This window comes from Capsella rubella, unplaced genomic scaffold (assembly GCF_000375325.1).
Source record: "Capsella rubella cultivar Monte Gargano unplaced genomic scaffold, Caprub1_0 scaffold_6, whole genome shotgun sequence".
Taxonomy (NCBI): Eukaryota; Viridiplantae; Streptophyta; class Magnoliopsida; order Brassicales; family Brassicaceae; genus Capsella; species Capsella rubella.
This window is the reverse complement of record NW_006238918.1, coordinates 4,817,952-4,833,645: the sequence shown is the minus strand read 5'-3', so window position 1 is coordinate 4,833,645 and position 15,694 is coordinate 4,817,952. Positions and strand designations below refer to the sequence as shown.

The 15,694-nt window shown below is 38.0% G+C and overlaps 5 protein-coding genes across 7 annotated transcripts; 4 read left to right on the top strand and 1 right to left on the bottom strand.

Annotated features, from left to right (window-relative positions):
• Positions 1 to 206: 206 nt before the first annotated feature.
• Positions 207 to 3,467, top strand: LOC17883457 (cyclic nucleotide-gated ion channel 18). Its single transcript, XM_006287100.2, has 7 exons — positions 207 to 743; positions 1,134 to 1,346; positions 1,426 to 1,736; positions 1,821 to 1,932; positions 2,028 to 2,264; positions 2,355 to 2,749; positions 2,841 to 3,467. Exons 1-7 carry the CDS (start codon positions 282 to 284, stop codon positions 3,247 to 3,249), a joined length of 2,139 nt encoding a protein of 712 aa, XP_006287162.1. The 5' UTR covers positions 207 to 281; the 3' UTR covers positions 3,250 to 3,467.
• A 58-nt stretch (positions 3,468 to 3,525) lies between these two features.
• LOC17881522 (UDP-glycosyltransferase 90A1) lies at positions 3,526 to 5,699 on the bottom strand. The gene is made up of 3 exons (XM_006289423.2): positions 4,575 to 5,699; positions 3,997 to 4,326; positions 3,526 to 3,895 (listed from the first exon to the last, which is right to left on the bottom strand). Exons 1-3 carry the CDS (start codon positions 5,661 to 5,663, stop codon positions 3,716 to 3,718), a joined length of 1,599 nt encoding a protein of 532 aa, XP_006289485.2. The 5' UTR covers positions 5,664 to 5,699; the 3' UTR covers positions 3,526 to 3,715.
• Positions 5,700 to 8,673: 2,974 nt separating this feature from the next.
• On the top strand, positions 8,674 to 11,915 carry LOC17881433 (GPI mannosyltransferase 3). Of its 2 annotated transcripts, XM_006287381.2 has the most exons (9): positions 8,674 to 8,921; positions 9,178 to 9,295; positions 9,560 to 9,664; positions 9,972 to 10,255; positions 10,346 to 10,627; positions 10,735 to 10,951; positions 11,052 to 11,203; positions 11,285 to 11,450; positions 11,562 to 11,915. In XM_006287381.2, exons 1-9 carry the CDS (start codon positions 8,698 to 8,700, stop codon positions 11,643 to 11,645), a joined length of 1,632 nt encoding a protein of 543 aa, XP_006287443.1. In that variant the 5' UTR covers positions 8,674 to 8,697; the 3' UTR covers positions 11,646 to 11,915. The 2 variants fall into 2 exon arrangements, with proteins under 2 accessions (XP_006287443.1, XP_023636393.1); XM_023780625.1 differs by lacking the exons at positions 8,674 to 8,921; positions 9,178 to 9,295 and having other exon boundaries at positions 9,573 to 9,664; positions 9,969 to 10,255.
• Positions 11,916 to 12,562: 647 nt separating this feature from the next.
• Positions 12,563 to 13,526, top strand: LOC17883047 (B3 domain-containing protein At3g06220). 2 transcript variants are annotated; one of them, XM_006290044.2, is made up of 3 exons: positions 12,563 to 12,683; positions 12,793 to 12,877; positions 13,132 to 13,526. In XM_006290044.2, exons 2-3 carry the CDS (start codon positions 12,809 to 12,811, stop codon positions 13,468 to 13,470), a joined length of 408 nt encoding a protein of 135 aa, XP_006290106.1. In that variant the 5' UTR covers positions 12,563 to 12,683; positions 12,793 to 12,808; the 3' UTR covers positions 13,471 to 13,526. The 2 variants fall into 2 exon arrangements, with proteins under 2 accessions (XP_006290106.1, XP_023637451.1); XM_023781683.1 differs by having other exon boundaries at positions 12,789 to 12,877.
• Positions 13,527 to 13,895: 369 nt separating this feature from the next.
• LOC17882273 (pyrroline-5-carboxylate reductase) lies at positions 13,896 to 15,651 on the top strand. Its single transcript, XM_006288357.2, has 7 exons — positions 13,896 to 14,161; positions 14,258 to 14,306; positions 14,407 to 14,498; positions 14,650 to 14,722; positions 14,846 to 14,966; positions 15,062 to 15,167; positions 15,266 to 15,651. The coding sequence occupies exons 1-7, from the start codon at positions 13,961 to 13,963 to the stop codon at positions 15,452 to 15,454; spliced, it is 831 nt and encodes a 276-aa protein (XP_006288419.1). The 5' UTR covers positions 13,896 to 13,960; the 3' UTR covers positions 15,455 to 15,651.
• The last annotated feature ends 43 nt before the right edge of the window (positions 15,652 to 15,694 follow it).

Sequence of the window (15,694 nt, the reverse complement as noted above, 5' to 3'; positions counted from 1 at the left end):
AGAAAACTGCAACAACAAACGAGACCCTGTAAATTGCCGTGAATACCCTCACTCTCCCAACGTATTTTCGGAAAACTACCCTCTTCCTATTTCCATGGCCCTTCTCTCAGTTTTCCCGCGAGAAGTTCTCTCCTTCTTCCCTAATCATCAAAAACAAAATGCAAAATCCAAAAAATTCAAAAAAAAAAAATTTCACGACGCAACGCTACTGTCCTAACATCTCTCAATCTCTCTCTCTCTTAATGCGGAATCCGATTTAACACCGGAATCCGCCATGGAAGATGAATAAGATCCGGTCTCTCCGCTGCCTCCTCCCGGAGACCATAACCTCCGCCGCCTCTAATCGAGGATCTGACAACGGTAACCAAGTCAGCCTCCTTCTATGGCGGCATCAGATCCTCGACCCCGACAGCAACATCGTTACCTATTGGAACCACGTCTTTCTCATCACTTCGATCCTCGCTCTCTTCCTCGATCCTCTCTATTTCTACGTCCCTTACGTCGGTGGTCCGGCGTGTCTCTCCGTCGACATCAGCCTCGCCGCTACAGTCACCTTCTTCCGTACTGTCGCTGATATCTTCCACCTACTGCACATCCTTATGAAGTTCAGAACTGCCTTCGTCGCCAGGAGCTCTCGGGTTTTTGGCCGCGGTGAGCTTGTTATGGATTCTAGGGAGATCGCTATGAGATACTTGAAGACAGATTTTCTCATTGATGTAGCTGCCATGCTTCCCCTTCCTCAGGTTCGCTTTGCTCACTTCTTTTGTCTCTTAAAATGTAGCTTCGAAGAAATTGGTATTTCTAGATTAAGAGTTTTCGATTAGAGCTTCAGAACGACAACTATGTTTTAGGGATTCCAACAGTATTCTAATTTAGAGGAGCCATGATTTTGGAAAAACTCATGAGCTTAACTTGTATTGAATTCTGATATCTCCATTTTTTTCCAGTGGAAGAATTGAACCTCTAAATGCAAATACTGATAGTTTCTATGGATTTATATATTAGTCTGTGTTCATAGAGGAACTTAAACGCTTAAGAGTATGGTCTAGCTAGGATTAAAGAATAGAGATATACATCTGTTTTACTATAATGGGAGGAGCCTCATGCTTGTTCTGACTATCTTTTGATCTCAGCTTGTTATTTGGCTAGTAATTCCAGCAGCCACAAACGGGACTGCTAATCATGCCAATAGCACTCTCGCACTTATCGTTCTTGTTCAATACATTCCAAGATCATTTATCATATTCCCACTCAACCAAAGGATCATAAAAACTACTGGGTTTATTGCCAAAACTGCTTGGGCAGGAGCTGCATACAACCTCCTCCTCTACATTCTCGCTAGCCACGTAAGTTTTCTATGTCTCTTGTGTGTTTCTCTCTAGATTTTTTTCGGCTAAGTTGTAAAGATTCTCAATTTATTGGCAGGTTTTAGGAGCAATGTGGTACCTATCATCAATCGGGCGGCAGTTCTCGTGCTGGTCTAACGTTTGCAAGAAAGATAACGCCCTGAGAGTTTTAGATTGTCTTCCTAGCTTCTTGGACTGCAAGAGTCTGGAGCAACCTGAGCGCCAGTATTGGCAGAACGTTACTCAGGTTCTTTCTCATTGCGATGCTACAAGCAGCACTACCAATTTTAAGTTCGGTATGTTTGCTGAAGCCTTTACCACTCAAGTTGCTACAACAGATTTCGTTTCCAAGTACTTGTATTGTCTTTGGTGGGGTTTGAGAAATCTAAGGTATGACAACCTTTGAACCAACAAATTTCTAGTCTCTATCTTAGATTGTCTTCCTCTGTCTCTAACACCATTTTGGTTTCACAGTTCTTATGGCCAGAATATAACCACAAGTGTATATCTTGGCGAGACCCTGTTCTGTATTACAATTTGTATCTTTGGGTTGATTCTCTTCACACTCCTTATTGGTAACATGCAAGTAAGATTCAAAGCTATTCATGAGACTGCACAACTTTTCAATACAGAGACAATTTTTTTTGTCTTTCTAATCTTGATTTTTAACTTGGTGGAAAGTCTTCTTTACAATCGATGTCTGTAAGAGTTGAGGAATGGAGAGTTAAGCGAAGAGACACTGAAGAATGGATGAGACATCGTCAACTACCTCCAGAGCTTCAAGAACGTGTCCGTAGATTTGTTCAATATAAATGGCTTGCAACCCGAGGTGTCGATGAAGAATCAATCCTCCATTCTTTACCTACAGACTTACGCCGTGAAATCCAACGTCATCTCTGTCTCGCTCTTGTCCGCAGGGTATATAGTTCATCAACTCTATCCTCATAACAACTATTGTGGGTTTGATTGTTTTCCAATTTAGAAATCATACGGTTTTCCTAAGTGCAGGTCCCATTCTTCTCTCAAATGGATGATCAACTTCTTGATGCAATATGCGGATGCCTTGTCTCGTCTTTAAGCACGGCGGGGACCTACATATTCCGTGAAGGTGATCCTGTGAATGAGATGCTATTTGTGATCCGAGGACAAATAGAGAGCTCAACAACAAATGGAGGAAGATCTGGTTTCTTCAACTCCACTACTCTAAGGCCTGGAGATTTCTGTGGGGAAGAGCTTCTTACATGGGCTTTAATGCCAAACTCTACACTAAATCTTCCGTCTTCAACTCGAAGTGTCCGCGCCCTCTCTGAAGTGGAAGCCTTTGCCTTAAGTGCAGAGGATCTTAAGTTCGTTGCTCATCAGTTCAAGCGTCTTCAAAGCAAAAAACTGCAACACGCTTTCAGGTAAACCATACATGGGATTCTTCAAGAATCATTCTTGTGATATGACGATCCAGAACAGAGCAAAATCAAATTTCATATGTTCATTTTTCAGGTACTATTCACATCAGTGGAGAGCATGGGGAGCATGTTTCGTCCAATCCGCATGGAGAAGATACAAGCGAAGAAAGCTCGCAAAAGAGCTCAGCCTGCACGAGAGCAGCGGATACTATTACACAGACGAAACAGGTTACAATGAAGAAGATGAAGAAACTGGCGAATATTACTATGGAAGCGACGGTGAGGATATCGAAGGCGTATCAATGGACAACACAAACAATAATCAAAATCTAGGAGCAACAATCTTGGCATCTAAATTTGCGGCAAACACAAGAAGAGGCACAAATCAAAAGGCTTCAAGTAGTAGTACTGGTAAGAAAGATGGATCTTCAAACAGTCTAAAGATGCCTCAACTATTCAAACCAGATGAGCCTGATTTCTCAATAGACAAAGAAGATGATTAAAATTTGTAAGTGTAGAATTTTGGGGGACAAAAGCTTTTGTGAAATGTTTGGTTTTAGATGGTAAATAGTTAGGAACCCCATAATTATTTCAACTTCAAACTCTTTTTTTTTTTTTCGTTACGGTTTGAGGATGTTAGATATAGCAAAAGAGGTAGAGTAAACAATACATTGTTCTTTTAATGTCTTAAATGTTATACTATATGATTTTTTTTTTCTCATATATATAGGATACTGCATTCGGATACAAACTCACTGTGAGATCATTTAAATAAACAATAAGGTGATAGCAACTTTGTGAAATTGATCATGCTCAGTGGAAAATAAGAACAGTCTCATATTGGCACACCACTGCTCTGAACGCAATTGGAATGTTTGAAACTGTCCAAATATATTATTTCAACTGAGCTAGGCGTTTTAAAATGCAGTACAAACCGGTTCGGTACTTCGGTTATCCAATCCTCTCAAGCTATTTGTTCTCAATAACACCATTTGGCTCTCTACTTACGCATAAATCTTCAAGAAGAGAATTCAAATTCTTCCAAGACGAACCAGTCTCTGGAGCTGAAGCTTTTTTTGCCATTTCCGCATACTCTTTCACATTCTTCCTTGCGGTCTTCCCCATCTCTCCTTCCATTAATTCTTTAACCTATATTGTACCCACAGAAAAAAAAAAAACCAACAACTAGAATTAGTGCCATCATGCATAATCTAATATTAGATTCATTGAAAGCATTTTGATAAATATACCTTTCGACTAAGTTCTTCTTTTCTCACGAGCCCTTTCACACGTCCATCTTCAGTTTCGATTCCTACACCGATCTTAAGCTCCTCTACTACCATCTTTGCATTGAGCGGCTGCTCGGCCATCATTGGCCAAGCGAGCAGCGGGATCCCGGCACAAATACTCTCTTGTGCCGAGTTCCATCCACAATGGCTCAAAAACCCTTTGACACTTTCATGCGACAATATCTCCCATTGGTCTACCCAATCTCGCACTATCAAACCATGCTCTTTCACGAGCCCTAATCCTTCAGTTACTCCATTCAAATCCTTTCTCGTGACCCACAAGAAATCCACCTTCATCAAACAATCAAGACCACGTATATCAAAAAAGTATTTCTCTTTGTAAAATATTGTATGTCTAATTTAACGCTAACCAAATCTTGAATGTTTTAATTCGAATTCTAAGTTAAAAGTTGAATACGTTATAATACTCGCAAAACAATTTGTTATCATACCAACAAATAAATACTCCTATAATGACGAGTATAGCACGGATAATAAAAATTAATATCATCATTAATCCATTCTTTAATAACGTATACCTTGGAATCTGCCAACCCTAATGTTATTTCCTTGAGCTGCTCGTTTGATATCTCAGCCTGTGTTCCAAACGCCACATACAAAACCGGACGTTGTTCCTCTAGCTTCCGGTCCAACCAATCAATCCAATCCGGTTTATTACTCTCGGGTTTAGGAGGATTTGCCAAACACAAAGGCCCAACACACCATGGCTTGGGTTCATTTTTATCACGGATCTTGAAGTCAACGAACGCTGTCTCGAGCTCGTAGAAACTGTTCACTATAACCCCGCGGCTCTTAATCGTGGACAAAATATGGTCCATTAGTAGCTCAAATGCTGGACCCGATTGATCCGAGGTTAAAACCGGGTCAAACTCGCACTTCTTAACGCGGATCCATGGAAAGTCCGGTACAGTAACCAGTTCGGTATCGGATTTAACACTTTCCGGTTTAGTAAAGAGTTGGTGAACCCAAACGGATGATGATATAGCCGTTGCGTACGAGTTCATGCCGTAGAAGGAGAGTCTGGGGATGTCAAATCTAGCGGCGGACTCCGATGTCCACCATAGGAAGCCATCGGTGACCATGAAAGACACTTGAGGAAGATTCTGAAGCGCTGCTTCGAAGAGAGGCTGGAGAGACTTGGTTGCGCGAGTGAAGGGCACGTAGAGGGACATGGAAGGGAGCATGTCGGTGCTCTCTACGCCGGGAGGGATTCCGGCGATGTTTTCAGGGAAAGGGAGGGAGATTACTTTGACTGATGGTGATGCCACGTCGGAGAAGAAATTTGAGACGAATGGTTGGTTTTTTGGTGTGGTGAAGACGGTGACGGTAATGGTTGGTTGCTCGTCGCCGTCGTAGCTGGGGACGACACGGCGGTGATGGAGGAGGAGACGAGCGAATTGGAGGAGAGGAATCGTGTGGCCTTTGGACATGTAAGGGAAGAGAACCACATGATGTGGTGATGATGAAACGGCCATTTTTTTATGTTTTGCATTCTTGACGTCGGGTGGGTTAATCACAAGACTATCTTTATAGGTCGAATTACGGATTAATTGTAATTCCAAGGTTGTGTTTGACTTGGTGGTTCCAAAAAGCAAAGTAGGTTTCATATAGTACGTACTACTCCGAACTCCGAAGTCCAAATAATCAACCATTAGAAAACATTGTTTACCAATAGACTAAATGAAAGTTTGAAACTAATGTAAATACTAAACTGTGTATAGGGCAAATGAGGGCAAATGAGGGCAAATGTCATATTTTTATTAGGCACCGTCTCTGCATGCCTATATGCAATTTAATTAACGAATAATTGGATTTATAGTACATTTCTCAAACATATTATGCAAACTGATACGTTTCCTATTCAATATTAGTAAAGTAGTCACTTTCTACAGTACATCATTGTTTCTCTGTCCATTATACCATTCAAAAACTTGATTATTTACGGATCTATGCCATTCTAAACAGTTACTACTCTTTTTTTTTTCCCTTCTCTCTCTTCGTACGTACGCTCACATTTTTTTTCTTTTTACTTTTTTCTTTTATGTTTTTTTTCTTTTTATATTATCCCCCTTCAATCTAAAAGTTATAATACTATTCCATAAAAGTAATATTTTTTTAAAAAAAATTCACATATATTAAAACCTAAATTTTTCTCTATTATTTGATATGCATTTTGCTAAATGATTTTATTTGATGATGTCAAATAATTTTTTCAGATTTTAGATCTGTACAACTTGATAAATGTACATATTATCTGTAATCTATACAACTTAATAAATGTACAAATTACATATGTACAATTTATTATATGTACAGATGTAATTTGTACAACTTATTAAGTGTACATTCGGAAAACTTACTAAATGTATAAGTATAGTGTAATACACACAATTTAATATATATATTTCATTACTGTATATATATATATATATATATTAATATACAAATTTTCATTCGTGTAGCAGAACTACTGTACAACAGAACCACTGTACAGAAGAACTATTGTACATCAGAACTACTGTACTGCAGAACCATTGTACAGAAGAACCACTGTACAGAAGAACCACTGTACAAAAGAACCAATGTACACCATAATAATGTACATTTCAACCATTGTACAAAATCACGGCTTTCGGCGCCATTGCTTACACTACAACTAATGTACAAAACCATCACATACAACATAGTGTTGTACATATAGAGAATGGAAATGTATACTCCTCCGTTTCACAAAGTGTGTCATTTCATAGTTTTATTTTGTACATGCATTATTTTGTATAGATTTCTTCTGTACAGTTATCTATATCTGTACAAACGTTTATGTACAATGATCTATAAATGTACATACATTTTTGTGTACAGTTGTATCAAACTAAAACATTAAGCCATAAACATCCGTGTAATAAATTGTACGCATAAAATATGCATGCAATGTATTTGAAACTATTAGCAGTTGTACATATATAGCTTAAATTGTACATATACTATATGTACATACATTCTTATGTACAAACATCTTTATGTACAGTGATCTATATGTACATATAATTATATATATTTAGACTATTATACAAAATTTTGAAATTATTTAACAAAATGCATATCAAACTATAGAGAAAAAAACATAGATATTTTTGCATGTGAAGAAAAATTAGAAAAAAAAATTACATTGGCAAATATCATAATTAATAAACTGAAGGGGTATGTAATGAATAAGATAAAATAAATAATTAATTAAAAAATTTATTATTTTTCTTTTCTACCCAAAACTAATTGAGAGTAACGAGAGTTGAAGAGAAGGAGATGAGGGAACCCATTTTCGTCTTTACCCATATCCTGCCTTACCCCACCTTATTTTCTATCTCTCACTCTTCTTATCTCATGCACAGTGTTTTACACCCATTTCACAAATTGTAAATAGTATTTGTACTATATTACTAATTACTTTCTAAAAATGTATTATAATGCCAACCTACCCTTTAATTAATGACAGATTTTGGATATGTGTCAGTTTCATGCGTAAGTAAAGTTTTAGTAACGCTTGTTCTACGTCAGATGCTTACCTAAAGTAACGTCCATACGAGTTGTATAACTCTTTGTAGAAGATAGCAATGCCTCGGAAAAAACAAAAAAAGAGAGAGCATAAACTAATGAAACAAACTGATAATCTCCAAAAGATCTACACAAATTTTGCTTTTTTTTTTCTTTTTTTTTTGTGAAAACTAAACAAATTTTGCTTTTTAATTGATGTAATTTACATGTTGATACTACTGATAAGTACTATTTTATATAGTTCTTCATTATAATGTTCATTTATGATTTCGTGCTTGATTTAACATCTTTACGTATAGTCATGCTTTTGGCAGGAATAGGTGTATGTCATATGTTGCTACTTGCTAGTCATAACGTAGGTTCAGTTAAAGCTATATCGTGTGAGTAAGGCTTTTAGGCCATTCTTTTTTGCAAATAAATAATTTTAATCGTCGAACTGTATTATATTATAGGGAAAATTCCATAAAAATTTCCCATCTAATTTTAATTTGGAAGTTTAATACCCAATGTTATTTGGTTGGAAACAAAATGCATGGTTTATTAATTTGTTGTCTATTAATACATCAAGTATATAAAAATTGTCGAATCGAAGAAACCGCTTAACAAACGGTAATCGGATTGACGGAATCACTAAACCGGGGTTAATGGAATTACACTAAACTTAGGGTTTATCGATCCCAATTCGATTTGGGATAATAGCAAAAGACAATGCAGTCTTTGGATAACCCCAAATTACCCGTGTGTTTAGAGATTAGTAATTTCGTCAACCTCGGTTTAGTTATTCCGTCAATCCAATTAAACGGTTTATTCGATTCGACAATTTTTATATACTTAATGTATTAATAGACCAAAATTTAATAAATCATGCATTTTATTTCCAATCAAATAACATTAGGTATTAAACTTCCAAATTAAAATTAGATGGAGAATTTTTATGGAATTTTCCCTTATATTATATTAAAGATGGGCCTAAATAATCCAGAGCCCATCAAATATTGGATAGCTGAGCGAAGTGAATTAACCCAATAATGTGTCTGGTAAATGCCAAATGGTAATGTCAAAACTGTAAACAAAAACATTTTTCCTTCGATGGAAATAAGGAAGCGGAAGAACGCCGGCGGCGATGGAGACGGTGGCGCGTCAGTTAACGACGTCAGCGATCCCAATTCGTTCAGTGGTGTATCTAGATCTCCGAGAAATATATTCTTGTTGTGCCTCGCGTTTCGTGTGGTAAATGCTCTGTTGATTCAGACTTATTTCAATCCTGATGAACATTGGCAATCACTTGAAGTAGCTCACCGCACTGTCTTTGGGTAATGTTTCTAATCTATTAGTTTTTGAATTTTACTTTGCCTTTTGGTTGAATGTTAAGTTGTATTCGTGGGGAATTGTTTGAGCTGGGATCATAAGTGTTTCTCTTACTCTAGCATGATCTGTGTTAGTGTCAGCTTCGTCACGGGAGCATAAGTCACATAGGAGAAGTTCGAATTTTGACGTGGTTTTTAGTAGTCAGTGATTTCAGCAATGAATGCCATTTTAACTTGGTTGATTGATTGATGATAATGATAGGTATGGTTACATGACATGGGAGTGGAAGAGAGGAATACGAAGCTATTTGCATCCTATGGTATTCGCATTCTTGTATAAAGTTCTACAAGTTACGGGTCTCGATACTCCCTACATAATGGTCAGTATACACAATGTGTTGTTGTTACTTTTTCATGCTGCTAGCTTATTTGGTTTAAAGAAGCAGAACCTGGTAGCATTGATTCTGAATGTGGCTTTTCTTCGAAACCCTTCTCAATTGAACAAGTTTCAAATTTTGTTTAAATGTAGTAGTGGCCTAGTGGGGGTTGCCTTTGACTTTGGTTTCGTAGTTCTGGCTCTCACCGTGTTCATACAGAGGTTAATAGAATGGTTTATGTGTTACAACTTTTTCCTTTCTTGGCAGAGGAAAGCTCCACGTCTCATGCAATCCGTATTCTCAGCTATTGGTGATCTCTATCTGTATAAACTCTCAGATGCTCTATATGGAGAAAATGTTGCAAGTTGGTCTGTATCCTTTCTATACAGTAAATAGTAAGCAATTGCTTTATATTTTTGTATGATAATGTCAATGAATTTGCAACCCGTGAGGTCAAGATTAGCCTTGGTTGATAAAGAAAAAACATTATCTTCAATAATGGAGCCAACCCACCATTACATTATATTTGATAGTTCCCTACGTAATGATATGTCGGTGTAACCGGAAGGGTGTTAGATATCCTGTGAAATAAGTCTATTAGTTGTTTCTATGAGAACTTAATTCTTTCTCGATTTGTATTTGCATTTTATTCTGGATTGCTTCCCTAACTTTTTAGTAGCTCTTTTGTCAAATGGCAAACTGGTTTGTCTTCTTCTGTTTGAACCGTACCTTTTCAAACTGTTTGGAGACTGTTCTTACCATCATGGGGCTATATTACTGGCCTTGTATAAGAAATAATTCAACAGACTATCCCGTTAATCGCAAGTGGGGTTTGGTCATAGCGGCTCTAGCATGTGCCATAAGGCCAACAAGTGCAATCATATGGTTATACGTTGGGATGCTCGAGCTATTTTTGACACCTGATAAGGTCAAATTCGTCATTCTAGAGGTGATCCCGATTGGGTAAGTTTAACTCTGCAGCTAAGCTCTTGAATTTTCATTTTAATGTTTGCTTTGGAAGATTTCGTTGTGCTAACTTGCTTCTGGTGTTAGATCTATGGTCCTCAGTTTCACCTGTTTGTTGGACCGTCTGATGTACAGCTCCTGGGTCATTGTGCCTCTCAATTTTCTGAAGTTTAATTTCCTTTCATCTGGTGGAGACTATTACGGAACTCACCCATGGCACTGGTACTACAGCCAGGGATTTCTTGTCATGCTTTTCACTTTTACACCATTCTCAATTACTGGAATGATCAAGTCTAAGAATCGGAAGCTTTCAGCTCTTATTCTATGGGTCTTAGCAGTATACAGCTTACTTGGCCACAAGGAATTCAGGTAATATGAATGTTTTCTTACACTTGCCATATCCAAAACCTTGCAAGGATTATCCTTTCAACATGAATTATGTTTTCCTTGTCGTCTACTTAGATTATGAATGATAGGTTTGTCCTGCCTGTGCTACCCATAGCTTTGATATTCTCTGGGTATGCGTTTGCGCAAATGGAAGTATCTGGCTCAGCATCATCATCAGTCACTAAAAAGAAGCAAGTCCCTCGACAGAACCATACCATCAAGTGGTCTCCTAAACTAAGACTTTCAGTCTTTTTTTTGCTTGTTACCAATATCCCAATGGCACTATACATGAGTTTATTCCATCAGGTAAAAATCCCAATCACCTGAGTGCTCTCTCTTGTCTCTAATTTCCAAGTTTACGCTCTCTCTATTTAGGCTATATAAAGGAATGTGTTGTTTCCAACAGAGAGGAACTGAGGATGCCATGAACTACTTATCAGATGAAGCATACAAAGGGAGAGTAAAGAGCATTCTCTTTCTCATGCCGTGCCATTCTACTCCCTATTATTCCACTCTCCACCACAACATTCCTATGCAATTTCTCGACTGCACGCCAAGGTAAAGGATCACCCCCCTGAGTGGCAGCTCTTGCTTCTATGTGACTCTTAAGGATTCTTCTTGTTCTTTTTTCTCAAACAGTGAAGAGAAGGGAGAACTTGATGAGTCAGACCGGTTCTTAGTGAACCCTTTGGGTTTTGCATCAGAGTTAGCCAGAAACTGGTCAGAGCCGCCTAGTCACATTGTATTATTTGCATCAGAAGAAAGGAAACTCAGAAATTTCATGATCCAACATTCCTTTAAAGAGGCAAGTTAGAAGCAAGAACACACCTTTTAAAAAAACCATTTGGGACTTTACCCGCTTTCTTTCTTTATTTTGCATTTGTAGACTAAATATGTTTTGTTTGTGATAAAACAGGTGAAAAGATTTTTCCACGCGCACTTCAAGGTTGATAGAGATCTTCAATCCTCAGTGGTCGTCTTTGTTGTAAACCACACATAGTTGTAAGAGTAGCAGCCTCAAGGTTCTTATAATCATTAGCCATGATCAGGCTATGGAATCTATCTGAACTCCTCTGTCTCAAAATTAAACACATGGTTGTCCCTTAGTCTTATTTCGGTTATCTTCTACCGTTTTAATTCCAGTCTGTCCAGGTTATATGTTTCAACAGGGAAACAATGAGAGTTATACAGAGATAGAACATTTGTGTAATTTGTGACTAGTTAATTTCTACGATGACAGATATTCTTAATCACACTCTTTTTCCCACAAGTATTATAAACAGAATCGTTATTTCAGTACAAAAAAACTGTTGATTCAATCTGAGCTAACGACCTCATGAATCATAATTTCAAATAAGCTCGATGATTGGTTATCTTACTAATCTGTGAGCAGCATTCCATCCGGATAAAACAGATATTTCTCAATGAGAAAGAAATGGAGTACAATACTATATCAAGCTCATAAGTCTTTTGCCACTCAAAGACAAAAGAAAGCAGATTGGTCTCATTGACTCATACTATCATTTACTGCTGTCATTGACTGTAATATAGTACAAAATATGGGGTTGTTTTGGAAATTAAATGGGGTAGATAAACTAAAGATGAAACCAAACAGTACAATCTCTCTCAAGACTTTGGCTCACTCGTGCTAGTTGTATTTGCTTCCCCAAATAAGATTGAATAATCAGAGTAGCCATTCACCATACTGAGCTTATACCTTCGTGGTTGTGAATGAACTTGAATATGTTGTTGGCCCATTAAGTCTTGGACTCTGTTTTGACAAGTGACTTAAACTCCAAAGCTAACAAAAAAAAAAAAGTGATTAGAAGCAATGCTACTTTCTCATTGGTTTGTAGTTTGTACGAAGAGAAAGGACAGAGAAAACAGGTTCGTATGTAGAAACACATTAAATGTGTTCTGCTGCCATTGCATTCTCCTACTTTTTTTGATCTTGTGAAGAATTCAATCTCTGAAACCTTTTCTTCCTAAGAGTAGAGAAGAGAGCCCTTTGGACTCAGTCAGAATAGCTACTTTCTTGGTAAGAATCTCTTCTCTTTGTTCCCATTTTCCAATGTCTCTTACAACTTCGTAGCTTTCATACTTTTTTCCTAATTGATATGCTCAATTTTTCTCTCTCTCATAGATAGTTCTTAAACGTTCTCCATGGCTTCTGGTGATGTGCTTCCTCGTTTCTTCAGTGTTTTTCTTTCCCAGTACAGCTCCGACTCCTTTGTAAGTTTCTTCTCTATGTCTTAGCTCAAGAAAGTGAAGAGCAAGTTTATCAAATATGTTTGAATGTGTTAAACTACTGTCAAAAGTATAGAGTAGCTTTTCTCTGATGTTGAAAAAAGTGGCAGAAGAGGCTTTGCTCATTTTTTTTCTCTGTGTTGAAAGCCTTTGTTGCAGACAGCGTCTTCTAGTATATGTTTTGTTGCAGATCTGTTAATTTTAACAGATTAGTTTTTGTTACATTTTGTGTTGAACAGCTGATACCAAGTTCGTACTATGAACACTTACCACGTCGGTTGCCCAAGAATGCGATTCTCATGGGAACAGGTGGGAAAATCTGGAAAGTAGCAATGAAGAGCCAGCGAGGGCAAGTGTACTTTGAAGAAGGCTGGGCCAACTTTGTGGCGGATAACGAGCTTAAAGATGGAGAGTTCTTGACATTTGTGTTTGATGGTTACAACCGTTATGAAGTGAGCATATATGGTCACGGAGGTTGCAAGGAAACTCGAGCAGCCATTGAAGTGGAAGACATCTCTGATGACGAGACAGAGAGTGACAATAGTGGCGAATCTTTTGTTAGTGTCACTCACGTGTAAGAAACTAATGATGAGAGTGACACGAACTAGGCTCTCTTTTGTAATATGGATCAAGACTAGGCTCCTCTAATGTCGTTTTCGAAACCAATTCAGCTAAATCAGAGTGAATCGTTCTGCTCTGTCCAAATCACTCTTAATGTGCCACAGAAAACATCTAAGTTGTCGAGCTCAGCTCAGCTCTAGTTTCTGCTCTTCTTCAAACCTCAGTGGTCCTCTATGCTAATACTGACTAAACTTCGTGTCGTTTTGTATTAACCTTTACATTTTGATAGCCGAGAAAACGCCATGATGTTGTAGTGTGTAAACGTGAACGATACAGATGTCGAATTCCGTGTAACTGGGAAATACTGATTCGGCCTCGTATACTAATGAGACACGTAGTCACTTGAACTGATCTACTCGTGACTCTTCACTTCTCTAAGATAGTGCTAAATTTTTTGAACCTGAACTTAACCCTAAATCCTCCTATCACTTAATCCGTAAATCTCGAATGGAGATTCTTCCGATTCCGGCGGAGAGCTTTAAGGTAGGATTCATCGGGGCTGGTAAAATGGCTGAGAGTATAGCTAGAGGTGTGGTTGCCTCTGGTGTGCTTCCTCCTAATCGTATCTCCACCGCCGTTCACTCCAATCTCAACCGCCGGGATGTCTTCGAATCCTTCGGCGTCAATGTCTTCTCCAATAGCGAAGACGTAAGTCAATTCCTTCTTCTTCACCTTTCATCCATGCTCTTGTGGAGTAGAGTGAAACTATACTGAAACTGATGAATGAAAAACAAAAAATGGCAGGTTGTTAAAGAAAGCGATGTTGTTATATTCTCTGTCAAACCCCAAGTTGGTATTAGTTCTTACCCCTCTCCATTGAAATCAATGATCCATTCATCGATGAAGTTTTTGTGTGTGTTTACTTTTCTTAAGCTGTAACTTTCATATGGCAGTTAAGAAGGCTGTCACGGAGTTAAGATCGAAGCTTTCAAAGAATAAGATTCTGGTTTCGGTTGCAGCTGGAATCAAGTTGCAAGATCTACAGGTTTTGCCTTTTTCTACTCTTATAATAGGCTCACATTTATCTTCTGTCACTTTCTATGTTGTTCGATTGTTAATTTTTTTTAGCATCAAACATGTTTTTCTATAGCTCCATTTGGTTAAAACTCTTAGAGGTCTCTTTTATCTTGTTTTAGGAATGGTCTGGTCAAGATCGATTTATAAGGGTGATGCCTAATACACCTGCTGCAGTTGGTGAGGCAGCTTCAGGTATATATATAATTAGAGTGTTCGTATTTTTTGCTATTTCTGGATTTTCTTTGTGATTTCTACTTCTATCAGAAGCTATCAAACAAAAAAGTAGTTATAAGCCTGTTTTGTTTCTGTCTATAGTTATGAGCCTCGGCACAGGAGCAACAGAAGAGGATGGAGCAATTGTCTCTAAGTTGTTTGGCGCGGTTGGGAAGATATTGAAAGCTGATGAGAAAATGTTTGATGCTGTCACTGGTCTCAGGTGCATAAAAACACTGCAGCTTCTGAAATGCTTTTGTTGTTTTTATCCAAGTCATTTATCAAGTAATCTTAAAACATTTTTCGATTCTTTTACAGTGGAAGTGGACCAGCATACATATTCTTAGCTATTGAAGCTTTAGCTGACGGAGGAGTAGCTGCTGGTCTACCACGAGAACTCGCATTGGGTTTAGCATCACAAACTGTTAGTGAACCAACCCACATCGCTTCTTATAATGGTATGGAATAACCGAAAGTAGAAAGAGAAGCCTCAGCTTTGTGGGATTTTCTATTGCTTGACAGGTTCTTGGAGCTGCAACAATGGTGAGCAAAACTGGTAAGCATCCAGGTGTGTTGAAAGATGATGTTACTTCACCTGGCGGCACTACTATAGCTGGAGTTCATGAGCTGGAGAAAGGCTCTTTCCGTGCAACACTTATGAATGCTGTTGTTGCTGCAGCTAAGAGAAGCCGGGAGCTCTCACAAAGCTAAACTATATGTATCTAGCTGCTGCTATTGTTTCACCTTACACATTCATCAGAATAAGTGTTATGGCATTGCTTGTTTTTAGGTGAGAGGTTTACCCCACTTGTCTTCGATGGTAGAGGTGAAGATTATTTATCTAGACGTTGTATTGGTTCTGAACTCATACTTCGTTTTTACAATTTAATAAAAGTCACATTAGATCACTCAGTTAAAAGCCTCTGACATGATTCTGATTCTTTTTTGTAA